Source organism: Diceros bicornis, chromosome 11 (assembly GCF_020826845.1).
Source record: "Diceros bicornis minor isolate mBicDic1 chromosome 11, mDicBic1.mat.cur, whole genome shotgun sequence".
NCBI classification, from domain to species: Eukaryota; Metazoa; Chordata; class Mammalia; order Perissodactyla; family Rhinocerotidae; genus Diceros; species Diceros bicornis.
In genome coordinates this window covers 4,432,445-4,455,501 of record NC_080750.1, presented here as the reverse complement: position 1 = coordinate 4,455,501, position 23,057 = coordinate 4,432,445, and the positions used below count along the sequence as shown (strand labels likewise).

The 23,057-nt window shown below is 38.0% G+C and overlaps 1 protein-coding gene across 1 annotated transcript in view; it reads left to right on the top strand.

Annotated features, from left to right (window-relative positions):
- The window catches only part of COL25A1 (collagen type XXV alpha 1 chain), a 440,619-nt gene that overhangs the window by 380,131 nt on the left and 37,431 nt on the right, over nucleotides 1-23,057 (top strand). The window contains exons 19-23 of the mRNA XM_058549892.1: nucleotides 5,339-5,401; nucleotides 9,551-9,619; nucleotides 11,994-12,038; nucleotides 13,180-13,257; nucleotides 19,295-19,339. Coding sequence (XP_058405875.1) covers nucleotides 5,339-5,401; nucleotides 9,551-9,619; nucleotides 11,994-12,038; nucleotides 13,180-13,257; nucleotides 19,295-19,339 — 300 coding nt within the window. The remainder of the gene's footprint in view (nucleotides 1-5,338; nucleotides 5,402-9,550; nucleotides 9,620-11,993; nucleotides 12,039-13,179; nucleotides 13,258-19,294; nucleotides 19,340-23,057) is intronic.

Below are 23,057 nucleotides of genomic sequence, written 5' to 3'. Positions count from 1 at the left end.
ACATTTTTTGTTGTCATTTTTTAAAAAGCACCAATACATCATAAACTGAAAGATTAATCTTGTTTCAGAAAATGTCATATTTTATTGTTTCACTTCAACGGTAGAGCTGTGCACCTGCTGTTCCCCATGTAAATCCACGTTTCCCTGATTATGACGGCCAACATCTGCCCTTTTCAAAGGGTCTGTGCCTTGTGTTCCTGTGTTATCCCTAAAATGGCTCAGTGAAATTACAATTTGGATTCTCTAATTCAGGTAATTGCCTTGTAAAAAAGAAAAAGAAATAATAAACTCAAGATTTAATTGTTCCTTCATTAAAAGTAATGTAAGAGCTTAATTCCATTATGGTTCCGATTTCTCTACTGCATCTCTCCCCCACCTTGTCTACTCAGACAAATACGTGTGAATAATTTCCAATTCAGCAATCTCCTATTTCCCATTGATTAAATGAGATTAGATATGTAAAAACAGCTCTGAGAAATACTAATATTACTTCTCCTTCTTGTTGCCTCAAAAACTTACGTAATCTCATTTTTGTGTAGTCTGATTGACTCCAAAGATGATTTCCCGGAAGTGTTTTGTGTTTGAATGATATTTCCGCTGCTTTCTCCTACCTTCCCCTGACCCGGTCTCCTTCCTCTATCCTGGTTAACTAGAACGGTGACTACCATAGAATAACCACTTGCTTATTTTTTTTTATCACTTTAAAGTATTTCTGGGACTGTAGGTTGTCATAGGCTTTCTTCTAGACGTTTTAGGAGATTCTAGAGCCGTTATACTCTACATCAGTCCTTGTCAAAGAGGCAAGGTTTTTTTAAAGGATTACGTCTATTTAGAGATTTTCAATGGGTGCAACCATTTTCTCCTTTCCCTTCCTTACAGGAAGAAAACTCATTCTTAGTAAACTTGTCACTTCTCTACCTTACACACTTTTGGTTTTGCAATCGTAAATGCTCTGCAGGTGGATATTGTCTCATAAAATGATGATATATTCACATGAGAAAATTTAGGGTTACTTCTTGAAAGAATTTGAAGAGCTATTGAGCATAGCCCCATATAGGTTGCAAAGAAACAAGAAGTCGCCTTGTATGTCACCAATGAGTTGCAGAGATGTTGTAATACTACTACTAATGATGATGATGGTGATGATACCTAACATTTGTGAACCTATAAGATCACGCCAACACTAATAACAGACATTTGTTGTTCGCTGCCTTTATTCCAGCAACAGTACTCAGTGCCTTCCTCGCATTATCTTATAATAAATCTTGACGAGGCCACCCCTTAATGACACCAATTTATTTGGCACCTCAAGATTCCAGTTTGCAAAGCCAGTTCTAACTCAGTTCTGTACCTTTGTACCAACAGCTCTCAAACATTTTGATCTCAAAACCTCTTTATACACTTAAAAATTAGGATTGAAAGAGTTTTCATTTATATACGTTATATCTATTGACATTTCCGTATTAGAAATTAAAACTAAGAAATTTTAAAAACTCATTACGTATTAATTAAATAACGTTTTATGAAATAGAATTTTCCAAAACAAAAAAAAAAATTAACAAGAAGAGTGACATTGTTATACTTTTTGTTTGTTTGTTTGTAAATCACTTTAATGTCTGGCTTAATAGAAGGCTGCTGAACTCCTCTATCTGCTTCTGCATTCAGTCTGTTGCAGTTCGTTGTTTTGGGTGAAGTATAGGAAGAAGAACCAGCCTCATGTAGATATGCAGTTGGACAAAGGAAGATGATTTTCATAACCTTTCCATAAAATTGTGGATATTCTTCTTTGATACTACTCCAGACTCTACAAGTGGTAGTTTCTTCGAGATTAGGTGCAATGTGGAATCTGAAACCATATCAATGAACGTTTCCTACTCTGTAACTAATGAGGGTACATGACAAGGCGCTTTGAGAACCCCTGGTGTAAGTTTAGGAAGGTAAGATACAGTCCACCCAGCTCAAGACCACAAGTAGACATATTTATGCCTTATTTGCTTCAGCAATTGTCTTCCAAGCCTGAGACAGAAAAAAGACCAATGATTATTTCCTCCTCATCCTGCCAAGAGATAGAGAGGATGGAGATAATGTCTCTGAAGTGATTGAGAGCTCTGGAATTAAATAAACATAAAAATTTGATGCTAAAGTTAAGTATGCTATTTTTCTCCTTGAATAAATTGAAATAAGAAATGAATGTATTAATGGTAGTTACTATCTTAGAGTAGCATGGTAAGGTTTAATCATACTCAAAGCTTTAAAATTAGCTAATATTAATAGAGCTAAAATTATTGTGACTGTCAACTGCATTGCTAATTTTCTATCTTGAAATAAAAATTTTCCCCCAGAACATTTCTGTTTAAAGAGAATACATTTTTACTCAAGAGAATTTAATATATGTTCTATTTTTAAAAAAGGAAGAAAAAACACTTTTGTCTGACCCCTGAAGTCACAAAGCCTTATTTATTTATTTCTGAATTATGAAACTGCATGTTTCATCTTCTTATAAACTAAACACTAACCTGAATAAGAACTATGTTTTTGCAACATTTACTCTTTTTTTCTTCTCTTTTCTTAGTATGCTTTAATGGTGCTTCTATTTGCTTTGCTAAAAAGTGAGATCATTTTATTTCTACTTGAAGATATGCAAGAGTCTTGTCCACCTGTAAACTTTCAGTCTACTAACTTGCATTATATTTTCAAGACAGTAAGTCATTACTAATGATACACATTGGCTTTAATATACCTTTTTTCTTGAGGGTGGAGAGGGAATATTTATATGTTTGTATATATCATTTTATTGAGAGAAATACCTTACTTGTAAATAAATGTATCCCTTATGATATTTTTTGTTTAAAATAACAAATTAAGCTCTTTTATAAGAAGTAGAATGGTCATCATTGATTTCTCTGAATATAGTTGATTTTCATTTTAGACCATTAAGAGATCTGCACAAAATTATTTGCTCAGTTTCTCCTTTCCATGATGTGTAAGGGTGTGGGGACATGTAGAATAGAGTTATAGAAATTTCACAAATAATTAACCTAAAGCGTTAGTTCCTCTCCACCTTTTTTTTCTTAAACCAGTACCATGAACATCAGAGCTAGAGATAGATTTGGTTGAATTATATACGAATAGCTTACATTTTCTGGTAGTGATGTCCTTTTGTTCCCCACCCCATACCAATGGCTTTATATAGCATATTTTAGAAACTCACTTGTTTGAAAAATATTTGATGACATTTTAACACTTCTTAGAAAATATCCTCTCTGTATCTGCTTGCTCAACTTTAAGTATCAAAAAACACGTTGAAATATTGCCACCTTAGAAAAAAATCAAATGTTATCAGACAACATTAGCAACTGCTCCAGAAATAATCCACTGCGGGTAAAAAAAACTCCAGGAAATATGGGAACAGAGCCATTATGTTTTTTGCTTTAAAACTTTGTTCTGGATTTAAGGAATTTAGACTCATATTTGCGCTCACGTTGCTGAGAAGAAAATGAAACTTTATGGATAGTCAAGAAAATGTGAACACTGGTCTCAGGTGTTTTCTGACACCAAATACGTGGTGTCTTCCAACACCAATTCTCCAATTCTCTGATTCTCTGACACCAACTGCGTGTTCTACAATTCGATCCTATTGTGACACTAATGCTCAGGGTTAGCATCAGACTTCACAGGTTTAAGGGTTCAGTCCCACGAGACTGCCCTCCCTTCAGACCCCAATCTCAAGTACCGGGTCCCCCGGTTCCCTGAACTTCTGTCTGAGTTGGCTACAAATTTGAGGATACTCACAACTACACACTCCCACCTCCCCTCAAGTTTGATAATTTGCTACAATGACTCACAGAACTCAAGAATCTGCATACTTACTATTACAGTTAATTATAAAAGATAAAATGAACAGCCAAATGAAGAGGTACATAGGGTGAGGTCACAGGGTCTCGAGCGCAGGAGCCTCTGTCCCCTGGAGTTGGGATGCACCATCCTACCAGCATGTGAATGTGTTCACCAGCTCGGGAGCTCTCCAATCCCCGTTTTTTAGGGGTTTTTATGGAGGCTCTCTTCTGTAGGCACAATTGATTGAATCATTGGCCATAGGTGACTGAACTCACTCTCCAGCCCGTCTCCTCCCTGGAAATGGTGAGAGGAGGAGACAGGCTGAAAGTTCAACCCTCTTATCACAGCCCCCATCCCGAAGCTCTCTAGGGCCCCCAACAGTCACCTCATTAGCATAAACTCTGGCACCTTTGAAAGAGGCTTGTTATGAATAACAAAAGGTGCTCCTATTACTCATATCACTCAGGGAATTCCAAGGGTTTTAGGAGCTCTGTGCCAGGAACCAGGAAAAAGACCAAATACATTTGTTATTATACCACAAGCAGGTGGAGAATTATACCTTCTCCAGGCAGTGGAGAAGAGGTTATGGAAGTATGGCAAAAAGAGGTGTTTTTTCCTTTCATGCTGAACATTGCTGAATCTCCTCCCTAGCCACATCCACTGTGTCAGTTGTCTATTGCTGCCTACCATATTACCCCTAACACTGGAGTGGCTTAAGACAACAACACTTATCTGACAGTTCTGGAGGAACAGGGGTCTGAGCACAGCTGGGCTGGGTGCCTCTGGCTCAGTGTCTTTCATGGTGACGCGGTCAAGCTGTGAGCCAGGGCTGTGGTGTCTCCTGAAGACTACTGGGGCAGAGCACCCACTCCCAAGCTTACACATGGGGTTATTGGCAGACCTCGTTCCTCACCACGTGGACCTCTCTGTAGCGCTGCTCACAGCGTGACAGCTTGCTCTCCCCAAAGCAAGTGATCCACGGGAGAGACAACAAGGAAGAGCCTCCGAGATGGAAGACACAGTCTTTTTATTACTAAGCCTCAGAAGTGATATCCCATTCCTTCTGCCATATTCTGTTCAATAGATATGAGACAGGAAATCCAGTTCACACTCACGCAGAAGGGATTAAACAAGGGCATGAGTACCAGGAGGTGGGGTTATTGACGCCTGTCTTAGAGGCTACCTACCACATCCACCCAAATATAATGGATCTTCATTTGGTAAATGATAAGAAGCACTATACAACAGATGAGAAAGGAAATTGTAAAGACATTTATCTGGTTTCTTTGTCACTTTCCCTTTCTAAAGTTTCTCCAAAGCTTTGCTCGAAGTATTTGCACTGATCAGAACCAATTCTGATTAATTTTAAAGTCAGTTGCTGGATCTCAGCAAGAAAACTGTATGGAATCAAAGGAGTAAAATCCCAGCAGAAGGAAATCAGTTTAACTCTACTTATTTACTGTCAAATGAATAACGGTCTCATATGCCCATCTTTTTAAAGGGAGAACCGGGTTTCATTGGTCCTCAGGGGGAACCAGGCTTACCAGGGTTACCAGGAACAAAGGTAAGTGTAATCTTTTGCCCCTTCCTTTCTTTCTGAAATTTTTTCACATATTTTTAGTTCATTATGTTGAAAGGAATGTGGGGTAACTTTATTATTTAGGTGACCAGATATTTTTGCCAGATAGAGAACTAAAGCAGCCTATCACCTGTTACCAAGCACTTCAGTGAGAATACCATATTAAATAGAGTAATAGGAAGTTAATTCCAGAAAGCCTTAGGCAACACAACAGAATGGTGGAATATATTAGTTGTTACAGTTGTCCCCCAAATTGCTCCTAAATTGATATGATGCTATTAGCCTCCTGGCCATATGGAAAAGTGAGGGAATTCTGAGGAGGAGAGATAGAACTCATTAACTTTCGCTCCTCATCACTGATTTTAGGACATACTTGTAAATCAAACATTATTACTATTCCTCCATCACTCCCTAGATTTCAAAGGCAGGTCCTGATGTCATATAGATTCCTAAGTGCCTCATCCCAAAAGGATCCATGCTGAATGATGTCTGCAGAAAGATTCTGTAATGAAAACCATCTCGTGATCTTCCTTCCACTTGGCAGCCCTGGAGAGGGCCCTAAAAACAAATCGATCTGCCGCCATATAAAAAATTATGTTGCTGAGGATACAGTGAGGCCCATCGTTCTCTTTTTATCTACCCGGTAAGACATAAAAAGGCACAGCTCTGAGGATGGAACCTTACTTATGACAGACTCATGAATCACAGAAGGGGCAAAATTAGATCAAACTACATTCTTTATTTTTAAACCATCGCAGACTTTGCCTCAATGTGTATTGCATTCACAGAAATAAGCCAAGATGATTTCCAAGAGCTAGAGAAATATGTTCATGGTCTGTTCTGACAGAAGGGTTCTCATTTCTGCTGGTCAAGAGAAAATAACTCTAATTCTAGTAAATGGAAACTATGTGTGGCCTAAGGGGGGCTGAACTCAGTTGGATTTATGCAAAATTGCTGTTTTCTTAGGCAATTTCATTTTCACATAATGAGCTGTCAGACTTATTAACAAAATATGAGGAATGCCTGTTTTAGCCTGAAAAGATTCACACAAGAAATGCACTTTCTGAAATAAAAGGAGAGAGAGCAAGAGAATAATGAGCATTCTGTGTTCATGTTAGAACTGTTGTATGTATTTGGGCTTGCGGCCTGAGAGCCAGGTAAGAGACGAGACAGCCCCGTGGACGAGCACAGAGAAACCAGAAACCAGTGACGCCGGAGAAGCAGGCCTGAACCAGATCCTAAATGTTTGCAGCCTTTTGTTTGCTAAAGAAGGGAAAATAGAAGAAACACAGGCAGGAGAGAGTGGAGTTCATCCCTAAATGTCTTTTCTGTAGTTCACTGATTTGAAACTATTATGCAGTTTCAAAAACATCCAGATGTAGAGCCGTAAAATCCACATTAATTACTGTTCATGAAGACCCCAGCCTGATTTTACAGACCAGATACTTCTATAACAGATGCTGCTCCGAACTCCCAATAAAAGTAAAGAATGTACTGTACCTGTTTTGCATTTTCCCAAGTAGGGGTGTGGGCAGGAAGTTCATTTTATTAACAATATTTTGAAGTTAATTTTCATCTAAACTGCCTATCTGACATGCACTTGGTATCATAAGGGAAAAGTCATGATTATTTAAAAATCTCTTTCAGCCTGAAAACACAAGTCTTTTTCCAGTTGTGTAGGCAGTCTGGATTTGGACGACTAAACTCAGATTTGAAAAATAAACTAATCCTGCATATTTTACCCCCAACACAGTGAAGAGAGATCATCATGAAGGAAGATGTATAATGGCATCTAAAAGTCTGTTTTAGCTACCGCTGTCTCCTCAGCATTGGCATCAGTGCCTGGAAGAGACCTACACCAGTCTAAAGAAATGGGATTTCATTATGAATAATTTAGAATACTTTGAATAATACTGTTTATTCATTAATTCAACAGTTTTTGCCAGACATTTTTCTACTATTTGAGAATGGAGATTAAATGCAACAAAAGCAGTCTCTACTCTCCCAGTGTGTGTGACAGAGGGGTAGAAGGAGAGGAAGAAGTAAATAAGTGAATAATGTAATTCCAAAGAGTGATAATCAAAATTAGGGGCATTGTGATAAAAAGTGATTTTAGGTAAAGATATATAGACTCCTGTGGTATAATACAGATAAATGATTTTCTGAGGTTTTTGTTTTTCTCTAAAATAATCTTATAGTTCGTTCCTATTTTAGAATTCTTCTGTAAACTATTAAAAGAATCACCAAATATAGTACTTTTTTAAAAAATAAAAATTCCGTATACCAACAGAAGCCCTTCAGTCTCTAATCCCTGGGAGATGCCATCTGGAACACCTTTCCATCTCCTACATAGGTCAAGTCTCTCGCCTTTCTCCCAACCTCTTCATTTTCACATGCTCTTTGGTTCATGCTGAGAAACCTACAGAGTGTTCTTCAATCCTTGCCCGAACCTATCACACCTCCCCTGCAAACCACAAAAGCTTCCCAGATGGACATGGTACAGACAGGGATCTTGGAATTTAGAGCCCAACATCACCCATCATGGATCCAATCCTATTTTCTTCTCGTTTCCAAGATGAGTGAGCTCCTTCAGTGGGGAGGTGCATCTCTCATCCATAAACATGCCGTCACCAGTCTGAATGCCAACCCTGTTTGATTATGGAAATTCTACCCACCGTGCAGGAAGCTGTCACTCTCTGCCCTGTGGTCAGGGAGAGACGGCGCTGTCTTCCTGGAGGGCAACTTGACAAGCTTTTAAAATGTTCATACTTTTTGACCCAGCAATTCCCCAACTAGGAATTTATCCTAAGAAAATGACCAGAGATGTGCAAAATATTTACATACAAAAACATTGATGCAGGGGCCGGCCCGGTGGTGCAAGTGGTTAGGTGCGCGCACTCCACTGCTGCGGCCCGGGGTTCGCCGGATCCCGGGCGTGCACTGACGCACCACTCCTCAAGCCATGCTGTGGCAGCGTCCCACATAAAGTAGAGGAAGATGGGCACAGATGTTAGCCCAGGGCCAGTCTTCCTCAGCAAAAAGAGGAGGATTGGCAGATGTTAGTTCAGGGCCGATCTTCCTCACCAAAAAAAAAAAAAAATTGATGCAAAAATGGAAGATTGAGCACAATCAGTTCTGAATCAGCTCTCCCATTTTAAAAGCCTTGTGACTTTGGGCAAGTTACTTAACCTCTCTGAGCTTTAGCTTCCTCATCTGTAGACTATGGATACTAATACCTTTCTCATTTGTCCTGAGGATTAAATAAGATAACACATGTAAAGTGTTCTGTGCCGTTCCTGCATTCATCAACAGCAGAGTCATAAAACAGCAATAATTATAAAATACACCCTCCCCATCCTCAGGACATGACTCAGTCTCACCTCAGGAGCCAATCTGGACCATTCAGAACTCTATGGGGTTTCCTCTTCTCTCGCATGTAGCCTTGCATTACTCCTTAATTCTTAACTGTTTTGTTCATGTGGATTTTGTCTGTCTAACTAGATCACTAGCTCCTAGGGGGCAGTGACCATGTTCCTACTTCACAGAGCTATGAATATAGTAAAAAGCCATAACACTTGTGTGTATTACACTGTTGTGAGCCCTTTACATTTATAAGTTATAAAGCCAGTACTATAATTTTCTCCTTTTTACAGAGGAAACTGAGGCTTTCAGAACTTAACTAACTTTCCCCAAAATACAGAACTGGCAAATAACGGAGCCAGGATTAAAACCCAGGATGTTGGATTACAAAACCTGGCATGTAACCACTATGCCATGCTTCTTCCCAGTAGATCTTAAAAAGTGGCTGCAGAATGAAAACTATATCCGTGCCTGTCTTGAGGTATAATGACAGCCCTTATCAATTCCCTTTAAAGGTCTTTCTAATTACCAACATCGATATCTGACATGCATTTACCAAACCACTTCCTTGTCTATAAAATGGGAATGATAATACAAACATTGAATAATTGTTTTGATTATTAAATGGGATAATCCGTGTTGAGATTAATAGAGTGCTGTGTACATGGTAAATAAATGGCAACTCTCTGCTTGCTTTGATTTTATTCATTAATCTACAGAGACCAGCCTGATGGCAGGGAGGTTGCTATTTACCTATTTTGTAATTTGTGACAGGGTGAACGCGGGGAGGCAGGGCCTCCTGGAAGAGGCGAGCGAGGGGAGCCTGGAGCCCCTGGACCGAAGGTCAGTTGTTCTCACACTGGAAAATAACATTCTGTGGTTTGGGAATGTGTGCCACTTGCTTAGAACATGAAACTAAAATAAAATTCCTCAACAGGTATCATAACAGCCAAAATCACAAATAATTTATTGAAATGTTCACCAATCGGTTCTTTTCTAAAGGGATTTTACAATTCGACTTTTCTAGTTTACTGTGTTCTATTTGGTAAACAAATTTAATAACACATCCAAACGTAAAGGGAGAGGCACTGTCATATTAACACGTTATCATTCATTGTATGTTAAAACTTAGAAAAAGGTAGATTTGTGCTGTGGTAGTTTCTGTGGTAACTTGATGGTGTATAACACCTTGAAAATATTAGAGCTAAGGATTTATTTGACTGTTCAATCTTTGTTCCTCTAAACTTCCTGCAAACTAATATGGTAACACTTTATTTTAATAACACATCCTAGAGACACAGGAAATGATTTACTCTTGGATGAAAAGGAAGTTTATGCAAACACTGTTGAGATTAATGAGAATCATTCTCAGAACTCTTCCTGTCCACTGATGGGTGGGAAGTCTTCAGGATTATGGTGGAATGAAGGTCAGTGGAGAGACCAGGGAATGAACTCGTGACATGGTGATAATACCTATGTTTAGTGTTATAAAAGCCAACATTACACAGAGCCATATATGGAGGCAGTTAAAATAAAGTGTTTCCATTTTTCTTCGTTATTCTGAGAAACTGCTAATTTCTTTTTTCTGTTCTTATCTCCTCTGTCATCTTCTTCTCATCTTCATATTCTCCTGTAATAGGGGAAACAAGGTGAATCAGGAACTAGAGGCCCAAAGGGGTCAAAGGTCAGTAACCAGGTCACCTTGTAACCATGAGACCCTCAAGAGCGGCGCTCTTCGCCTCTTCCACGGAGAATCGTTTTAGGTTAAATTCTTTCACACACTGGGATTGCAACAATTTCATCCCTATGATGATATCTCAAAACAGTTGGTTTGTTTTATCTTGTTTGTTTCCGTGTGTTGCTGTGCTTCAGACTATTTGAGAGAAGTTGTATTTCCTGTGTTGTAAAAATAGTTTCTTTGGAAAAAATTAAGTACTTTACTCAAATTAAATTATATAAGGTATAATCTTATTTTTATTTCCTGGCTATCTTTTGAGCCATGCTTAAATCATACTTTGCTTTTAAGTTAGTTGACTCCCTTCATTGCATTAAAATTTCACCACCCATTGAAATTCTTTATCATGCTTTTTATGGTATCTGCAATAATCTATATGCTGGTGTTATTTAAGATGCCATTAGCTAATAACATGGAAAAATGGGTGCAAAATGAGGAAAATAGAGAGCAGGAATTATTAATTCTTTTTTCATAGCAAATTTAATTATTATGGTCAATGCTATTAGCATAATGTGAGTCGAAAAACATTAGAATCCTTTTTCCTGCTTCTCTTCATTGGTCCTTACCCAGTTTATAGGAATATGCTTTGAATTTCATTTAGGAAAAAAAATGCTTTGAATTCCATTTAGGAAAAGGACTCTATAAATTTTAGGCTTTTTAAAAGAAACTTCAAATCTACACAGGTTCAAACCTCTTCTCCAAAGCTTCTGTTTAGACTTCCGAGAATTTTGAGTGTTCTCAGAGTGATGCATGTGGAGTTTTGGGTTTAGACTACCCCTGGTGTCTCTCCAGGTGGGGTAATAACACCATAAATGGAACGTTAGATATTTTTCATTTTGCATTGAAAAAAAGAGAGCTGAGTTGGCCCTGCCCTGACCTTCGGCTCTGCCAACCTGGTCCAGCTAGCTGCTGTCCACTTCAGCACCTTCTGAGTCTTACAAGGCCTGTACGTACCTGTAGAAAAACTTTTCCTTAGATCTTCCTCATCAGCGGGAGGCCTAGCTGGGGACCTCTCACTTCTAAGTCTCCCTAGAATAAGCCCTTCATTCCTTTCCTGTCCCAATTATCTACACTTTCCTTCTCAGAGAGCAGACAACCCAGTTAGTTCACTTTCTTTCACTTTGCCCCAAATCTCTTCATATAAAGGCAAGAACATGGCTCAATCTGAGAGGTGAAAGCTTACTTTGGGTGTCATAGAAACCACTTGCTTTGCTTTTGAAGATCCCTAGTGAGAGAGGTAACATACGTATTATTGTTTCAAGCTACTCTGTCATCTGAAAGGGGAATTTTAATTCACTTTAAGGTGCATCTTAAAGAAGCATTTGCCGTCTTGGTGGTTATTGTTCTTCTAGATGTTTTCTACTTCAGAAGTTCTTATTAAAGGTGCTGCTGTATGGTATTAAAGACGTCATTAGATATGAGATATTTCTAGACTGTTGGTCCCACTACTAATTAGGTTTTTTCTTTTTTCACTGGGGAAAGGGTGATCGTGGAGACAAAGGGGACTCTGGAGACCTGGGACCAAGGGTGAGTGTGTCTCTCATCTAAGCCTTTAGCCCCCTACAAGCCCAGACTTGATATATGTGTCCATGTGGCTTTTCACAAGGCACCTAGATTAATGATGTCCAATGATAGCACTGGAGGTAGATGACTGTAATTATTCCTGCTACTCCCCTTTCCTCTTATTTTTTATTTTAGTCACCAGGAGCAATGAATGTGTAGATTCGAACACATAAAATAAACTCCAGGAGAAGGAGGTCTAAAGAACTCTTTCTATCTACTTCCCCTCTGCTAAATGAGCAGTAGCAAACCCATAGCCATCCAGCTAATAGAATTTTCCATTTTTCAGTTAACCCAATTATAAAGAAAGCAATAGCCCATATTTTCAGAGCCTTTTTTAAACACAGGCAGAGAATTAAGACGTGACTAATGGAAATTCAGTAGCAGACCAGTTAATGAGTAGGGTATATGTCTTAAAAATATTTGTTCCCAGGGCTGGCCCTGTAATATAGTGGTTAAGTCCAGCGTGCTCTACTTTGGCAGCCCAGGTTCGCAGGTTCATATCCCAGGTGCAGACCTACACCACTTGTTAAGACATGCTGTAGTGGTGACTCACATACAAACTAGAGGAAGATTGGGACAGATGTTAGCTCAGAGTGAATCTTACTCACAAAAGAAAAAAAAATTTGTTCCCTATTTGGTTTAATTTTAATGGCATTCTATTCCTGTTGGGAAGGCCAACCATTTCCTACAGAACAGTGTTATATCTTCTTAAAGAATGAGGAAGGAATCTATGAGGTGTAGAGAAGTAGAAAGAAGTTAGGGGTTGTTTTAATAAATATGGATAAAGCCAACAAAATTTTATGTCAAATCAGATTAGCCTACATTTTATACTTTTCAGAAGAAAATTTCAGAGATTGAATCATATGTCTTTTTTAAATCAGATTTCATATCTTTAATCTTCCACAGACGGGAAGTTAGAAGTGGTTTGCCTCCTTTGAAATAAGGACAAAATTTGAACATGATTATTTATTCTAAAGTGCAGCTGGGCCTTACTAGGGTATTGATGGTCAGAGGGAGCTACATGTTGCTATTTCTATTTTTGCCAGTCCCTTCTGCATCCTAGCCTAACTTCCAAGGTTTTCCCTTGGTTGATTTTTTTTCGTAGGGTCCACCTGGTCAAAAGGGGGATCAAGGAGCTACCGAGATCATAGACTACAATGGCAACCTCCACGAAGCTTTGCAGGCAAGTGACTGCTCCCCACCCTGACACGGACAGTGACACTGATGAGTGCCGTGTGTGTGTGTAAAGACCAGCCTTGGGTCTCAGAGGGCTCCACTGCTCAAAGGCCACCTTCTCCCTGATCCCCTGAACCCATCCCCTTCTCCCTGCCCCGCTTTATCCTCTTTACTTCCCAGCATTTCTCAGTCTTTCCTCTTCTTTCCCTTCTACCTTCAGATGTGCTTTAGTCTTATCTAGTTTAAACCTTGTGTTAGTTTTTGCCAATCTTTGTCTCCTTGCTTGAAAAGCGAGCCTCATAAAGCAATTAAGAGCCCTGTGGCTGTGGAGGTGGATCTGCCTGGGTTCAAATCTCTTCTTACTAAGTGCATGACCTAGGGCAAATTATTTAACATCCCTGTGCCTCAGTTTTCTCTTCTGTAAGATGAGCATCGTAATAGTATCTGCCTCATAGCGTTGCTGTGAGGAATAAGTGACTAAATACATATTGTACACTTAGAACAGTGCCTGGCACAGAGCAGGACCTCCACAAGTATTTCTTAGTACTGCTACCGTTCAATTCCTTTTCTTCCGTTAGGTAAAAACCCGTAGACCATGTGGCTTGTCTCCATCACCTTTGCTTCTTGCTCATCCTCTTCCTGCTGAGCCTCCTGCATTCTAGCCTGCATCATCACCATCCTGTTGAAACTTCTTTTATAAAGGTCAACAGTAACTGCTGGGTCAAGCCCACTGTACTCATCACTGTTGACTTTTCTGTGACATTTTTACTAAACCACCTTCCTTTTGAAACTCTTTCTTTCTGATTTCTCTGACCCCCTACTTTCATTTCTTCCAGTTTTCTTCTTCGATGGATCTACTGTATTTTAGCATTTCCAGTTTCTCTGTCCATCCCTAACTTTTGGTATCCTGAAGTCTCTGATCTTTTCGTGGTACAATCACTCCCTCCATGTTCTGGCTTCCAAATCTTTCATCTCCAGGTCTGATCTGCATATACCTCCAGCTGTCTAAGAATATTTCCACCATGGATGCACCATCACCCTATCAACTCCCCCCAATACACACAATTATACTGGTTACCTTTCCCATCTACCAAATGATTCCCTTTTTTAACTAATCAATTTCTGTTAGTGATACTGTAAGTCTTTGAATTTCTTGAGATAGAAACTAGTCTTTTAAACTAGTCTTAGTCCTTCATTCATTGTATCTCACCAGATGCTGCTATTTCTTTTTTCAAAGTGTCTCTGTTCTCTCCATTCCCAGCTAGGTCCACATCCTGTTTATTTCAGGTCTAACACTGCAACCAGCCCTTGACCAATTCCTCTGCCGCTAGTGCCTCCTTGCCCTTCTAATCCATCCTGTATATCACTTCAAGTCTACTTTTCCTAAACTATCACTATTTTGATGGCTCTAATCTGCTCAGAAACCTAAATGACTCCCTTGCCTATTCTATCAAGCCCAAATTTCTGCATCTGACTTTTAGGCTCTATAACCCTGCCTTTCCTGTCTAGAATTTTCTATTTCTCCACAACACACTTTTCCCCCTAGAACAGTCATATTTTTCATATCCATGAAAGTCGCCCTCTTTTTACCTGATTCATCCCATTCTTCTTTCCTTTCTTTCATCCATCTAAATCCCATCCAACAATCCACTGCTGCCACCCACATAAATTTCTCCTCTTAATCCTTTTAAACATCAGCAGTCAGGACCCAGTAGTTTAACATTTAATTATTCTCAAGTTGCATAATTTATTTTTCTCTTGCCTCTTACCAGATTGTAAGTTAGTTGATGACAGGAAACATGTCTTATGCTTATTGTGCACCCCCAGTATGCCTGACACAGGTCTGGGCTTGTAAATTTTAAATAAACTATTATTGGTTGAAAGAGTGAGTCTACTTAGCTCATATGGACAATCTACTTCTTTGCTTGAAAGCCAGATTAGTTGTTTTAAATATTTGCCATTTTGTACTTGTTTGAAATTTTTTTCCATCCTCATGATTTCACTAACATTGTCTAATTATGGTGGATCTACATTTCTATGGCTCCTTTGCTGCAACTACCATTGTTAACTAGTAAAGCATTTATTAAATAGTTCTTACAGAATCTTTCTTCAGCTCAGCAAATTTTTCTGTTCTTTTCCTTCTTTTTCTTCTGGTAAGATGCAAAGAGAAGCACACCTCCTGCTTGGAGAGATGTTGCTTGGGCAGGATGTTCAGTCCACGGCTTGAATTAGTCTTCCTCCTTGCAAGTAGGTTCGACACAAGCAGTAGCCTCTGGGCTGTTGTCAAGCTCTAGAACCAGTTGTCTAAATTGTTTCCTTTTTCTCACAAGTTGATAAATACATGTGTAAAGAAAAAGAGAAAGAGAACAAGAATTTTTGTGTACCTAATTTTCAAAGTTCTTACTTATAAAATATAGGAACACACTTTTTAAACTTAATTTATTAGCAATGTTGTAAATTTCCCTTAAACTGCTTCCATTGGCATTGTAATTCTTATTACCACCCTTAAGAGGTATCCATTCTCTTATCTTCCAAGAAATGCACCAATATTATTGGCCATTTTCGGAAAAATTGTGAGTCTTGTTATAGCATCCTGTATGCACAGGCCTGGCATGAAGCAGGCTGCCCTGAGCCTAAAACTGAAATCTCTGTTTTGATTTCCCCTCTGCTACTAAATAGCTACGTCATTTTGGGGAAATCGCTTAATGTATGTATACTTCATTGATCTGATCTGTAAAATGAGGATATTTTTGGAATAGATTTTTTCTAAGAATCTATAAAATCTAATATCATGCTTAGAGTTATTTTTTAGGGTCTCCTGGACACTCTCTACTGATGTGCCTAAACACACTACACTCTTTAAAAAATCTGACACCTGCATCTTGATATGAAAGGATATATGTGCTCAGTTTCTTTTTCTCACCTTGAGTCCTGTATGACTGTAAACCAGTCAATATCCATCATAGTCAACTAGTCCATGTTTATATCTCAACCTAAAGTTTTATTATTCTTATGGGGTTGTTAGGGCAACTGTATGTTGTGCTTGTAAATAGCTGATAGTTATTTTTTTTTCACTTCAAAACTAGTTATTTATTTCCTAATATAGTACTCTAGTGGATTAAGAGTTCCTAATAAAATTAACTAAACTAAACATCCATTAGATTGAGAGGAAGTAGTAGACATTTATTCTTCTAATTCTCTAATGATGGATCTTCACAGTTTTGCCAATTTCATTGACTATTGCCTCCTCTAAAAAAATCTGCTTAAAAATCTATAATGACTAGATAAATAGGAATAAATTACAGTTATAAAACTAATCACATTAGAAATATGAAATTCTACTGTTGCCCCTATTGAAAATTGTTATTTACATGAACGTTTGCCATAAGCCATTTCTTTTGATTTTTGTTTAAGGTGGCGGTTACGTTTCCACAATTAGCAGTAAAACCTCTCCATTTCCTAGCTCAAGCTTTTAAAATTTCTCCACACCATTTAAAGGAAACCTGTTCTGTAGCATAAACCCTGGGTGATTTTCAGCTTGCATCATTATGAGAAATGAAAGAGATTCACATAAGCATCTCAGGAAATAAAATCACAAAGCAGCCTGCTAGCCTTCAACCCACTCAAAGGTGCTCTAGCTCAGGCCTCCCGTTTCACATCATGCCTCACTAGAGAAGGGCATGTCTTTGTCCATCACTACCAAAAATCCTGGTTTTCAAATCGTTATTGAAGTTCCAGAGAGAATCCTGTTGAGTTTATATCACTTTAACTTAGAAGAACCAGGTAGAAGAAATCCACAGTGAGCCAACATCTTTAGAATGTCTCTGAGTGTCTGCATGCTGGTGCTTTAGGATGGTAGTAGAAGCTATGTTTTTGAGAAGTTAGTTTAGTTTCCTGTCATTTGTTCTGCTATTAACTGCATGGAACATGCCCTGTACAATTTTTAGGTCTCACTAATATAGTTATTTAACAAGGTCATTTAAACCCCATCTGTTAGATAGTTCAGTTACCATTAATATATTCATCTATTATGCAGCGCGTTATAAACTATGTTGTTACCCTTAAATTTAAAAAAAGGCAAACAAGTTTTATGTTTAGGTGGAAAATGAACCATATATGGTGCATGTTGGAAAACCTCTGAGAGTTCAAATTTTAAACTCCCTTCCCTTACTAAGGTTTTATGATTCTGCTTTCTAGTTAAAAATGTGATATGTAATTGGAAAGCAATGATAAAGAAATTATTTCGACTCTGTAATTTTCTAATGGCCTTTCTTAATGACTCATCTGCCTGTAGGAGCAAAGAAGTAGCTTCCTCGTAACCATAAGTACAACTCTCGCTCTAGGTGACTCCCTGAAAAATAAAGTGGTGCCTTATGTCCCACAGATATGATGGTATAAAAATCTGGACCTTGGTTTTTCTATAACCTTACCCCCAGTTTGTGACCATTGTGCCTTTTGTCTTAGAAGCACTGGGGTTTTTTTTTTTTCCTGCTATGTTTTCTCTGAAGCTGTCATGACCATAACTGATTTTATCATAGAATACAAAATTGAACCATTTGTACACGTGCATAAATATATTGTTTTCTAAGGAAGGATGACACCCCGTCACTAGTGACTCAATTAAGTGTTTGAAGTGAGAAGGATAACGTTAAGATTATTTTTTACAACAATAATTAAAAAAAACAGCAACAACAACCTGAATCAGAAATTGGACTGGAGTAGTGGAAAGTAAAGGGTTGGTGTTAAACTGATATTCTCAAGTTTACATACAATTGGATAATGTTTCTCTATGACCAGAGTCCCTAATGGAAATGTTCTTTCCTCTGTGATCGCATAAAGTTGTTATAGGCCCTACCTAACTTTTAGCCCAAGACTTAAACTGGAAAATATTAACACAAAAATGATTCATGGATTAGGGATCGGATGTTTTGGAGATTCATACTTTGAGAGAATATATTTTGTTACAGTACTCTAGCACTTTACATTAAGAAACTAGATGAATCTCATGTCAACTCCTATGTTCATTCATGGCACACACACAAAAACAAGCTAATTATAATACAACAAATGAAATATGGACTGAAAGCAAAAATATTACTTGTACAATTAGATATCAGTTTTCTCTAAGTGAAGTACTCTAGAATAGAGCTCCTATGAATGACAAAGTTTCTCAGTTCACAATTACACTGACAAACTTCGTGTGTACCATTTTACTGCATAATTTTTTAATCAAATGAACTAAAATTTGACATTTTCTTTTTTCTCTAGCCATAGATTTTTAACATAAAATTTTAAACATAATTTTTAAAAGAATCTTTACAATATATTGTATTCATTTGAAGATAGGATAATATGTTCTCAGTATCTTGTCAATTCCTTTTAAGACCTCAGTCTTGCCAAAACATATTCAAAAGTTGATTATTTCAGAATTGTATTATTGTAGTTTGGCACGCAAAATCAGTAACTCTGTCTTTATTGATACGTTTCCCAACAGAGGATGACCACCCTGACCGTCACGGTAACTCCTATTGCATGATTTCTGTGGTTCGGGACTTTGTATTTGGTGTTGGTGCATGCCAGTCATAACGGTACTAATGTAGCAGTTGTATTTATCTGATATTTAATTTTATATTTCCTTACATTAATAACCTTTTACAACATTTCCCCAGTTGAATTGCTTTGTCTGCTTAGTGAAAAAGTCAAGGAAAAAAATAGTTAATTTTCTCAAAAGTCTTTGGCCTTATTGTAACAATATAGCTTTGTTCTTTAGTGTTTGGGAAATCAAAGCCTTTGTTGGGGAGGGGAGAAGCATGTCTAGAAACACAGGTGGTATGAGTAAGCTAATTCAACCCAAGACGATGAGTGTGGGACACAGCAGCAATTTTACATCGTCTTACAAAGTGAAATTTTTCCACATTGCAAATCTATATTGGGAGATATTTGATTATGATAGAAATTAGGGAGGTGGATAGTGTACTTATTATTTAAAGCATAACTTTTAATACATATACTTGCTTTTAAAACTCTGTCTTTTCTGGATTTAGGGTCCCCCTGGACCACCTGGACCTCAAGGAGTACAAGGGCCAAAGGTTTTCTTTATTTTACTTGTTTCCATTTGCCACATATGGTGCAGAGAACCCACATTAAATATATGTATCTTTGAAAATCAACCTTACAAAATGCTGGAGGAGCTGGGATCAGCAATATTGCATAAAAGAGCTAAGAATAGAGATTGAGGTCTAGGCTGAAGGAAAAGGGAGCAGAAAAAAGGAAAATTAGGAAAGGAAGGGGGAGAGATAGAAATGGCTTTAAATTTAGAGGGAGGACATTGAGAAAAACAGAATGTTAAACAAGGGAAAAACACTGTTTTACAGAAATTATAAATGTAAAGAAACATTTGGTGGTGTATGAATGTGGTGTATGAAAAAAGGAAAATATTTAAATTGAGGAAGATTGAAGGAAAATTTACTGACACTAAAAAAGATCCTTTCCTCCAATTCCTTTGTAATAAAAAGAACAAGGGAAATTTTAGCATGATACATTCGCAAATTACAACTTTAGGAATCATTTTTGAGTCTTTTTTTGTAACACATCATGTTATTATATATATATATATGTAATTATATATATTCAGACACTTTGCCATTTAAATCTTATCTAACGAAACATACTAACCATGAACAGTAGAAACTTAGAATTACTTGAGTATATCTAAAAATTGTTGGTGGCGTTAGCTTTATCCCTCCAAACTAAAGCTTAATTATCAACGACGTTTGATCAATGAAAACATAGCCAGTAGCTCTAGCTTTTCAGAACTGAGCTACTAGTGTTGAAATATGACTTCCGTCACTGGATTTTTGTAGGCAATTCAAGTAGTTTTGAAATCCGTCTCTTGTTTATACCTCTCAAGGAAGTTTATTTGCTAAGTCTATCATATACACACATGCACACACACATGTCAGCTTTGTACTCTTCTTTTTCGAGATACTTAAAAACAGAAAGCCAGCACATAGAAACATTTATTTTTCTATTATAAAAAGGAATATAAAGTAAAATATTACTGAGATCCTTGGTTGAGATATATTTAGAACATAGACCCTAATTTCAAATAGATTTCATGTATAACATTAATGTAAGGTTTGGGACTTTTAACTTTCTATTTCTCCACCACATTCTGGTCTCTAAGAGATATAACACAAAAAACGCTCCAGTCACACATAGTCTTTATTCCTGGTGGACAAATCGGCCTGAATCCCCATTCTTTAGTATCTTGGTGAGCTGGACTAGACAACCTAGAAGGAAATCGCAGATTTCTTTTTCCTCTATGTGGAGTCAACCAAGATCTAAGTTCCTTGCTTCTTCCCCTTACTTGGCTAAGTCTCCAGAACCCAAATTGTCCCCAGTGCTAAATACATACCTCATTCCCTAAAAATCTCAAAAGCTTCTAGGACTTTACTCTTCTTTATAGCTTAAAGACCTACATAAGCCCAAAAGGTACCCATCCCTTGACCGAAAGAGGCAAACAGGACCACCTAGCCAAGAAGGCTATGTCATTAAAACCTATACTCCCCTTGCTTTATAATCCAATTGCTATTCATTTATTAATTCAGTTATTCAATAAGTAATTTTTGAGCCTCTGCCCTGTGATAAGGACTAATATCTAGTAAAGATACTAGGATATAGGATGTCAGCATCATGGTGGAGCAAGCACTTCCCTTAGACCCTCCCCCCTAAGATACAATGAAAAGGACATTCATATACCAACAGAGGATATTCACACAACACAAAAGACATCTGAGAGACCCACGTGGCCATACGTCTGAGGGTGGAGGTGCTGGACCCCCCAGAGGAAGTGGAAGGAGGTAAGGGGATCGCCTCTCCCTCCCCCAACTGCAGCAACCCAGGGCACGAGAGCATGCGCAGCTCTGAGAGGAGAGGGTGAAGGGGCGGCCCTCCATGGGAACACTTTCACTCTCTAAGTTCCCTCACAGCCCACGGGAAAGCCCTACACAGAGGTGACTAAGCTATTGCGGGGGTGTTGTCAACAAGCTAGCACCCTAGGAGGGCAGATAGCGAGGGCAGAGCAAGAACACCCCGAGATTGCGCAAATGAAAGAAAGCGCCCCTCCCTCCACCCTGCGCTCCGGCTCAGCGAGTCAGCCAGAGCACCTGCGCATACAATAGAAAAGCAGCAGCTGTGAGCAAGCAAGCCAGGGAGTGCTGTGGGCTCAGAATACACAGCTCTTGACCCCCACCCAGTGGCAGCAGGTGGAATCTGGGACAGATACTATCACTATGCAGAAGCACAAATCCATGCCATCAAACATTATGAAAAAATATGTTAATACTCCAGACCAGAAGGAAAATGACAACCACCCAGAAATCAATCCTGAAGGCTCAGAAATTTATAATCTAAATGACAGAGAATTCAAAATAGCTATCATAAAAAAACTCAATGAGTTACAAGAAAATACAGATAGTTCAATGAAATCAGGAACTTCTTCACAAAAGAGATTGAAACTGTAAAGAAAAACCAATCAGAAATGTTGGAGATGAAAAACACAATGGTTGAGAAAAGAAAAATCTGGACTCCCTGAATAACAGAGCTGATATGGAGGAGTGAATCAGCAGTCTGGAGGACAGAAATATAGAAAGGCTTTAGATGGAGGAGGAGAGAGAACTAAGACTGAAAAGAAATGAAGAAACTCTCCAAGAAATATCCAACTCAATTAGGAAATGCAACATAAGAGTTATAGGTATTCCAGAGAGAAAAGAGAGGGATAACGGAACAGAAAGCTTGTTCAAAGAAATAATAGCTGAGAACTTCCGAAACCTGAAGGAGCTGGAAATACAAGTGAAAGAAGCTCATAGAACTCCTAATTATACCAATGTAAAAAGACTTTCTCCAAGGCATATGGTAGTAAAGCTGGCAAAAGTCAATGACAAAGAAAAAACATTAAGGGCAGCAAGGCAGAAAAAAATAACTTACAAAGGAACACCTATCAGGCTTTAAGCAGATTTCTCAGCAGAAACCTTACAGGCTAGGAGAGAGTGGAATGATATATTCAAACTTCTGAAAGAAAAAAACTTTCAGCCAAGAATACTCTATCCAGCAAAAATATCCTTTAGATATGATGGAGAAATAAAAACTTTCCCAGATAAACAAAAGCTAAGGGAGTTCATTGCCACAAGACCTTCCCTACAAGAAATGCTCAAGAAGGCCCTCATACCTGAAAAAAAGACAAAACAAGAAAAGAAAAGGGTTACAAAGCCTGGAGCAAGGAGATAAATAGGTAGACAAAATCAGAAAATTGCAGCTCTCTATCAGAACAGGTTAACAAACACTTAATTATAACATTAAAGATGAAGGGAAGGAAAACATCAAAAATAAATATCTCATCATTTTAACCACAAACTCACAACACAAGATGAAATAAGTTGTGACAATAATAACTTAGAAGGGGAAGAGGTTAAGGATGGGATCAGCTTAGTCTAAGGAAATAAGAGGCTATCAGAAAATGGACTATCTCATCTATGAGATTTTTTATACAAACCTCATGGTAATCACTAAGCAAATAATCAGAATAGAGATACAAATGATAAGTAAAGAGAAAACTAAGAAAACCATAGTAGAGAACTACCAAACCAAATTGTTAGTCTGAAATGCACAGTACAAGAAACAAAGGAAATGCAGGAGAGCTGGAAAACGAGCAATAAAATGGCAGCATTAAGCCCTCATATATCAATAATCACTCTAAATGTAAATGGATTGATCTCCAATCAAAAGACACAGAATGGCAGGATGGAT